This window comes from Sorex araneus, chromosome 9 (assembly GCF_027595985.1).
Source record: "Sorex araneus isolate mSorAra2 chromosome 9, mSorAra2.pri, whole genome shotgun sequence".
Taxonomy (NCBI): Eukaryota; Metazoa; Chordata; class Mammalia; order Eulipotyphla; family Soricidae; genus Sorex; species Sorex araneus.
The window spans coordinates 44,557,305-44,566,634 of NC_073310.1; the positions used below are offsets into that span (position 1 = coordinate 44,557,305).

Sequence of the window (9,330 nt, forward strand, 5' to 3'; positions counted from 1 at the left end):
TAATAATAATAATAATAATAAACCAGGCACCCAGTACTATAGAATAGTACTGATTTTTTTTATTTTTAGCACACCCAAGAGTGTTTGGTGCTTAGTACCTACTCCTAACTCCTGGTGGGGCTCAGAGCAGCCATCTGTGCTGCAGATGGTTAAACCAGGGCGTGTGCTAAGCCAGTGCCGTAACCCCCCTCCTATCTGGGCCCTTAGTGCTGATCTTGACCCCTCCGTGTAAACTAAGTTTTTGTCTTTTTTTTTTTCCCAGAATGGCACCAGACCCCCCCTGGATACTGATGTGAATTTGGAAGCAGTTGCTGGTGACCTCCGCTGTGATTGCTATTCGTAAGGATCTCAAATAACTTGCCTCTCTGACGCTCGCTTCCTCTGGTGGCACATGGGTGAGGGGGCCTGTGGAGCGCCTGATCACGCTCAGCTAAGCAGCAGTCCTTTGCTGAGACCCCGCGGGGGTTTCCATAGCCCAGGGTCATCGTCAGCCTTCCTCTCGTGACCACTTTTCACCTGAGAAATTCTTAAGCCCATTATATGTATATGTATGTCAAATAGGTGTTCAGATCAGACACCGGTGATAAATCCTGAAGAGGTTTTTAATATATATACTATATGTTAAATATATATTATGCACACACATACGCACACATAAAATATCTGGGGGGAGAGGGTTTGGTTTTGGGGCCACACCTGGCAGTGCTCAGGAGTTTCTCCTGACTCTGTACACGGGAGTTATCCTGAAAGTATTTGGGACCATTTGGGATACCGGAGACTGAGCTTGGGTTGGCATCTGTCAGGCAAGCCCCCTACCCGCTGTACTGTCAGTCCAGCCCCTATACGCATATATTTCTTAAAACTTTGAGGCCTCACATACATTCATTCCCACAACCCTATATGGGGCCATGACCCACCATTTGGGAAGCCGGGGTGTAGCCCCGCAGTGCTCAGCGAGGCCCGCCCTTCCGAGAGGAGGTGCTCCATTCTCTGAGAAGCCAAGGAATTTATGTGACAACATACTTGTTTTGTGTTTTTGTTTGTGAGCCGCACCCAATGGTGCTCGGGGCTGCCTCCTTTCTCTGCTCAGGGATGGCTCCTGGCAGGGCTTGGCGGAGCAGATGGGATCAGACCTGGGTCAGCTACTTGCAAGGCGAGTGCCCGGCCTGTGATGGGAACTTGTCCCCATGCTGGCTGTTGAGTGTCAGCCAGCTGACCATTGCTGCCTTTCACAAATTGTCTGCTGTTCCTCCGGAATATTCAGGCAGACATATTATTGCCAGTGTAGACTGTTCACGTGTTCCAGCAGTTAGGAGAGTTGGTAAAGTTCTTTCCGATTTCGTCTACCCAACTCCCGGATACCAGGGAGTCAGATCCAGCCGCATAATCCGATTTAGGAACTCCCCCCCCCCCCCCCCCTGCTGTTAAGAATTCAGGCCCTCAGCCTGGATGAACGGTGGCACGTCACCGCCTTTGTTGTGTGTGAAGTGCGTGGTTTCCTGAGGAACAGAGTGAGAGGCGGCAGCGCAGTCCCGCAGCCCTTCTGAGGAGAGGGCACACCACAGTGCCGAGGAATGTGCTGTTCTGGGCCGTGATCATGGCTACTTAAGGAGCAGATTAGAGCCTCCAGTGGGACTATGGATGTTGCTGGCCAGTCGGGCCTCTGGAACCAGAAAGGACCCAGCGATGAGAGCACAGGGAGAGAGCACAGTGATTACCTTTGTACCCCAGAGGCCCAGGCACCGTTGTCAGGTTGCATTGCATCCTCAGCCCTCACATTCTGAGCCATTGGCCCAGTTGGGCAAGTACTGCCAGGAGAGACCACCCTCAGGGCTCCTGAGCACTGCTTGGGAGACATTTATACATTGACCCCCGATCTCCGGCTCGGCTCCAGCAGCTGCCTGCAGCCATCGGACTTCATGCTGCCTGCTCTAGCCACTGCCCGGGAGGGAGCTGGTCCCTTCACCCTGGCGCCTGGAACTCAGGGACACACAGAACTCAATTAGGGATGAGATTTGGCTCCTTTGGGTCACGGGAGAGGGAAGCTAGTGGCCTCAACACAATGCCAGGTTCTTTGTCTTTGTTAGAGAAAGAATTCAAGGATGAGATGGTGTTTATATTAAATAGGGAGCAAAAGGGTTTATTTAGGGGCTGGAGTGATAACACAGCTGGTAGGGTGTTTGCCTTGCACGCAGACAACCTGGGTTCGATTCCCAGTATCCCATATGGTCCCCTGAGCACCGCCAGGGGTAATTCCTGAGTGCAGAGCCAGGAATGACTCCTGTGCATCACTGGGTGTGACCCAAAAAGCCAAAAAAAAAAAAAAAAGGATTAAAGGATTTATTCAGTACACACCCATGGCCCACCCAGGGAGACTGATACCTGCTGAATATGTGTGTGTGTGTGTGTGTGTGTGTGTGTGTGTGTGTGTGTGTGTGTGTGTGTGTGTGTGTGTGTGTGTGCATGCATGCGCGTGCACTTAGAATCGGGTCTCTTCATTTGTCTGGTAAACAAAAGCAGTATAAGGCTGTTAGGTCTGGGCATTTCCATCCTTTTAGTAATTTTCTAGGGTGGCAGCCTGTCTGGCTGTGCATGAGGGTCTGTATTTGATCCAAAAAAGGACAGGGGAGAAGGGGGAATTAGTGGTTATTATAGTGAAGAGCTAATGTCCAAAGGCCCTAAAAATTGGGTTTTTATCCCGAATACAAACATTCTTAAGAAACCTTAGCGAAAGAATCCTGTTAAAAAAACAAAATTGAGAAATTCTGGTTAATCCCGGTGTCTTTCCTTGACTCACAGGCCAGCATATTATTACCTGGAATGATTAATTGAAGGCTTGTTAGTACTTGTCATATTTTAAGTAATTTATGACATGTCTACTTAGCTTGAGCTTGAATCAAAACCTTTGTGTTTTCCCCCTTTGAACTTGGATCCATAAATTACTTTTTATATATGCTTACTCAGATGTTAGATAACGTACGAATGGACCACTTCGTGCTTCAGCACAGGCCTTCTGAACAAAGTGTTGCTGTAAAGTCGTGTGTGTGTGTGTGTGTGTGTGCTTCTTCCTGCTGACTGGATCCTTTCAGTCTTTATATACTGTTGGTATTTGTGTAAAAATCAGCATGGGAACATTGGTATTCGCATGAGAATATTTATGATTCTCCGTGTTATTTTCTCCACACTTCTAAAAGTGTTTTAAGGGGCTGGAGAGATAGCACAGCGGGTAGGGCGTTTGCCTTGCACGCAGCCGACCCGGGTTCGAATCCCAGCATCCCATATGGTCCCCTGAGCACCGCCAGGGGTGATTCCTGAGTGCATGAGCCAGGAGTGACCCCTGTGCGTCGCCGGGTATGACCCAAAAAGCAAAAAAAAAATAAAAATAAAAATAAAAAAAATAAAAGTGTTTTAAATGAAAACTAAACACTCTTTTATACTGACCGGAACAGTTTATCCCGACATTATTGGTCAGTTTCTTTCCCAGTTAATGTGACTGGAAGGGAAAATGCTGTCTGGCTTTGTGGGCTTTCGCAGCGTCTAGGAGTAACACACCCTGCATCTTCACAGGGGTGCAGATCTGTCGGCTCTGGTGCGGGAAGCGTCTCTCTGCGCCCTGAGACAAGAAATGGCCCGGCAGAAGAACAAAGATGAAAAAGGTACAATGTCTCCAGAACTCCCCACTTCTAGTTAGTCACCCTGGATACCTCAAGCCTCAGTTAAACTTGGGAAATGACTCTTTTCTAGCATATGTTATCTGTGGTATTAAAACAATCATTTTTTTGTTTTGAGCCATCACCGAGCTATGCTCAGGGCTTGCTCCTGGCTCTGTGCTCAGGGGTCACTCCTGGCGGTGCTCGGGATACCATATAAGGTGTTTTGCACTATCTCTCTGCCCCAAAATATTTTCTGATGAGAAGACATTGTTTAGAACCTGTTTGGAATGTTTTGTAACATGATCGACAAGTAAAATAATTGGAAAGTTCTTAATGCTTCTCTAACAAAGTATTGTACTTTTTTTTGTCATCATAAAGAAATGTTCTTAATTCGACAACTGCATCCATTTACAGACTTCCTTTTGATATTTGCCTCATAATCAACTTTGGAAAGCCATCTACTTGCCAAGGTGATGGCAAATGACCTTTCCCCCTAAAATGCTCTTAATTCAAGAGTTTACAAATATGTTTCATAGAGGCCAAAGAAAGATTACTGGATTTAAGTGGCTGCATGTGGCCTACCCCAGTTCAGTCTGAGAAGCATGTGGTCCCCCAAGAATCCCTGCTTTAGAGACCCAGACATTTTTTTTTAAGTTTAAAAAAAATTGAAAACAAGTTTGATGCTGATCTCCCTTATTCATTGTATTCTTTAAGGGAGTTGGGGGGTTTCCCTTTGATGACCAAGAATCATAAAGGTATGTTTTATTAGTTATAGCAGTGTATTCCTGGCTTAGGTTTGTCAATGCAGGCATCTCCATTATGAAGTCCTCAGTTATTTTTGTTTAGTTTTAAGAGTCAATTCTCTGAACTTTATTATAAATTGTTTTAAATTCCCTTGGGAACTAGGTATGATAAAATCAGCAAATTCAGAGCACCAGGATAACTTGATGCTGTAATACCCCTGAACACCACAGCTGACAGCTGTCTTGGGATCTATTTTGTCACTAAAGATTAACAGGCCTTGGGGCTGGAGCCCAAGTACAGCAAGGAGGTCTCTTGCCTTGCATATTTGATCCCCAGCACCTCATATGGTCCCCCTAGCACCGCCAGGAGTAAGCCCTGAGCACTGCTGGATGTCCCCCCCAAAACAAACAGAAGCACGTACATAAAAGGGGAAAAAAAAGATTTGCAAGCCTCCTCTATTCATGTATTAGATTCTACTAACAATTCAAAGAGTTATTATTTCTTTTGAATGTTGGTTTGTTTTCTGGGAATCCTACTAAAAATTCTGTTTGGATGTTACAGACATAAGTAACGAATTCTGCCATCCCAGCCTTGTAGCAGTGTGTCTCTCAGCTGTCTTTTCACTGTTAACGGATACCCTGATGCCAAATCTCCATCCCACTGGTTTGGCTCCACTTTTCCCCGTTCCCATCGTAGTTGTCATCATTGTCGTCATCGTCTGAGGAGGAGAGTCTGCACACACCTAGCGTCACTTTCACCCCTCCTGTGGCTTGCGACAGTCTGGGGCTGCACTGGGGGCCAAGCCCTCAGGTTAGACGTGGTGCAGGGCTTCTGTCACCCTAGTACCACATAGTGCCTGTCACTGGACCCTCCATCCCATATAACTGAATGCTGCTACTGGCAGTGGTCCCTGGACACCCCACGCCCCCCAGCCTTTAGAAAAACGAGGAGATTTTGGTCAAAGGGGACAAACAGCTTCCAGCTCTAAGGTAAATAAGTTCTGGGGATTTAAGGTGCCCCATGTGACTATCTTGATAACACTAAATTACATAATTGAAAGCTGTTGAGAGAACTTTGTTAAATGTTACCACCACACACACCCACACAGAGATAATCGTGAGAGCTCGAGCTGCTGACTATCTAGCTGTGGTGGTTATTTCATAGCATATACATCATGCAGAATTGTTACGTTGTATGCCTTAAAGAGGTGTCACTGATATCTCAGTAAACTGAGATTGGTCACACCTAAGGGTGCTTGGGGCTTTCTCCTGGCTCTGTGCTTAGGATCACTCCTGGCTTGGAAACACATGGGGTGCCAGGAGGCAGACTGAGATTTAACAAATAAAACTTTATGAACTCTCTCATTAAAGGCAAAGAACCTTAAAATACTTAAAATATTTGTCCCTATATAATCTGTTTTGATGGAGGGGGAATTGTGCTAAAATGTAGATCATAAGCTGAAAATATTTATGCACAGTTAAATATGGTCAGGTGGATGCCAGAGGGGTTCTAATGGACTGGAGAGCAGTCTGATTGCAGGAGGCTTGGGATCAAGCCCTAATGCCACGTGGTCCCCTGAGCACTGCCAGCAGTGACCCCCCCTCGCCCCTCAACAGCCCCCCCTCGCCCCTCAACAGCACGAGGTGTGATTTTCCCCCGTCCTCCAAAAGGAACTGGGGTATATATAAATTAAATCAAAATGGAAATTATCTAAAAACATTTCTATGGAAAGAGTATATTTGGTTTGAAATACTCTCTGGAAAAAGAAGAGAGCCAGTGTTTCCCTGAAGGCTTGAAAATCTCTGAAGGAAAACGAAGTTTTAAATCCCAGTTAGACTGTACTGAGGTGTGTGTTTATACATTTGCTCCCCAGGCGAGCTCAAGATTAATCAGAAGCACTTTGAAGAAGCTTTCAAGAAAGTGAAGTCATCAATATCACAAAAGGTAAGAAGCGCTCTTGCAGAGAGAAGAGGCTGGACAGAGACTCGTACAGCCGGTAGGGTGTTTGTATTGCACACGGACAACCTGATTCTATCCTGGCATCCCACGTGGTCCCCTGAGAGCAGAGTGAGGAGTAAGGCCTGAGCACCACTGCGTGTAGCCCAGAGAAACAAAACAAAAAGATTCCGTGTAAGGGTAGAAACCTAGAGGCATTGATAACGGTGCACAGAAGACTCGGGGCCAGATCTTGATGTCCATCATCCGTTATGGAACAAGGTGATGAAGCCGAGCTGCTCAATGGCTTCCGGAAGTTTCTGGGCCTCCCTCCCCCAGTGGGCTGCTGCTGGCCCCCCAGTCTGCTGAGCTGAGCTGCCTCACGGTGCCCCGGGTCCTCAGCCCTTGTGCAGAGTAGCTTAGTGGCCAGCAGAGCCCACAGCCCCAGGGCCAGGTCAGGCAGTGATGAAAACAGAAACAGTTGCTGGGCACCTAGTACTGTGCTAACAGAACCTCAGAACTGCCCCTCCCCGGAGAAGACAGCGGGATGCGCCAGAGCCATGCGCCAACCCACGCCAGGCTGCTCCATGCGGGGCAACCTGGAGAGGGGACTGGTGAGCCCCCTCCCCGCCCCAGCAGAACCAGCCCTGGCGGCAGAAAACCTCCAGAACTCAACCGCCACTGTCCTCACAGTCCCTCTCCACACACGCAGGCAAGCCTCACCGTGAGCGAGTCTGTTCCGGGACATCTCACGCTTCGCACACGGATGCACCAAGAGTCCCGCACCACATTTGATGGGGTTTAAAGTAGAAGGCAACCGACCTTAGGGGGAAAGATATTTAGCCAGACAGATACAAGCACACGAGGCTCAACCATTAACAAGATGTTACTAAGAAGGGTTTAATGCTGCTGGGTGAAATACAGCAGTCTTCACACACTTTCCTCTAAGGAACCTTTTTTGTCTCATTTTTAGTGGATTATTTATAACAAGCAATACAAAATTAAGTTATTTCGATTCTGCTTGGGGGGCCAGGATTTGGGGTTGGGGGTGGAAATGTGGTGGGAAGGGGTAATGGTGGTGGGACTGGTGTTCGAATATTAAATGTAATCAAATATTTTTAACAACTTTATAAAAGTCAAATTAAAAAAAAAGACAGCTGAACGCTCCGGAGTACTCGGGGAGGCGGAGTACTCCCAGCACTCTGCGCATCCTTCCGTAGAGGAGGTTTATTCAGCTGTGGTCTTGTCTACCATTTCCTTTCCTTCAGAGTGTCTCTGGCATCAGAAATTGTGACATTCAGGTCTGTGATCCCCTCGCATCTTCTCTCTGTATGTGAGGCGAGGTGTAGGGGCTGAGGTTAGAGTCTCTTTCTGCCCTTCTTCCTGTCTTGTTGGTCTTTGTATGTCCCTATGTTGATGTGTTTGTGGTTTTTTTTTTTGCCACCATCTTGACTATCAGTAAGCGCTGACAGGTGTGCTGTGGGGGGTGCGTTTCCGGGTCAGTAGAGCCTCTTCTGGCTGAGGCCTGGTGCCCCCGCAGCCGCTGCCTCCTCCTGTGGCGCTTCTCGGTGCCCCTCTGGGTTTTCTCTCCACGCCCCATCGAGGGCTTCGCCAAGACACAGGCACAAGTCCGCCACTTGCCCAAGGTTTTGGTATAAAAGTTGCTAGATTGTTAACAATTATTGACAAAGGAACAGCCTAGTCAGACACCTTGCCCCGGCATCAAGTAGGATTGAATTTTAAAAAAGAAGAACAAAAACCATGCCATAAGTGTTTCTTCTGGGTCAGTGTTTTTCTTCACGAACTGGATGATAGACACAGGACCTCCCTGTGCTGGTTTTGGGCCACTGTGAGTCTGAGACGGCATCGCCTCATAGAGAGGCAAGCTTGTGGGTCCGAGAGACAGTTTGCCAAGGTTGACTCAGTTTTCTGGGACTGTCGTGACAGCGATCCAGGCAGCGGGGGCTTCTGGTGCTCAGGTGGAAGTCGGGCACTCGCTGCTGGCGCGGTTGGTGTCTCCGGCAGCCTCTCCCCACACACGGCTGCTGCCTGGCGCTCACTCTTCCCCCGTGCGCATGTGTGTCTTCTGCGTGGGACTAAAGGCGCCCTCATGACTTCATTTTAATATTTTTGCCTTTTGTCATGCCTCGTGTAACGGCTTCAGCTCTTAAGTATGCTCATTAGCACAGGGATCGGAGGAGGGCACCCTTCGGCCCGTAGCACACTGACCCGCGCCATTCCTGTTTCCTGTCTGCTAGGACCGAGCCATGTATGAAGCTCTTCGGCAGTCCCTCAGCTGATGACCTGCCCGGCAGGCGCCCCGATGGCCACATGCAGCCAGACCCTGTCATGGTCTCCTGCGAGCTTTGGTTCTCAAAAGGAGGTGGCCAAGCCGGAGCTCAAGAGGTTCCTGTCTGGCCAGAGTGTGTCGGAAAAACCTACCTCCTCTGTGAAGAAAGGAAAAGAATGTTTTTTACAACTCCTGGTAAAATGATGCTGTCAAAGTAAAATTTTTATTTTGAAACAGTCTCTCCTGTTCTGTTCTAAGTTAAAGTTAAAATAACTTTTTTTCTTCTGAGCCATATGAGAGTAAATTGCACAGTGCCATTTACACACACACACACACACCACGCACACACCATGCTTCAACATATATTTCCTACAAACCATGATATTCTACATACCCAACCACCAAAATCAGGAAACTGATATGTGGTTCCATCCAGTCATCAGACCCATTCAAGTTTCCTCAGTTGTCCCAACAATGTCCCTCAGGGGGCAGGAGTGACAGTATAGAAGGGTGGGGTGCATGACCCAGGTTCGGTCCCTGGCACCACATATGGTCTCCCAGGCATCGCCAGGAGTGATCCCTGAGTGTAGAACCACTAGTGAGCCTTGAGCATCACCGGGAGTGACCCAAAAATAAGCTATGTCTTTTATAGCAGAAGGATCTTTTTAAAATAGCTGTTGTTTGTCCCCCGATCCGCAGCACTGCACA

At 47.9% G+C, this 9,330-nt stretch overlaps 1 protein-coding gene across 1 annotated transcript in view; it reads left to right on the forward strand.

Moving 5' to 3' along the window:
* NVL (nuclear VCP like) overlaps positions 1-8,856 on the forward strand; it is an 87,844-nt gene extending 78,988 nt beyond the window's left edge. Inside the window, exons 20-23 of the mRNA XM_055147193.1 lie at positions 263-339; positions 3,568-3,656; positions 6,271-6,341; positions 8,591-8,856. Coding sequence (XP_055003168.1) covers positions 263-339; positions 3,568-3,656; positions 6,271-6,341; positions 8,591-8,632 — 279 coding nt within the window. The 3' untranslated portion in view covers positions 8,633-8,856. The remainder of the gene's footprint in view (positions 1-262; positions 340-3,567; positions 3,657-6,270; positions 6,342-8,590) is intronic.
* The last annotated feature ends 474 nt before the right edge of the window (positions 8,857-9,330 follow it).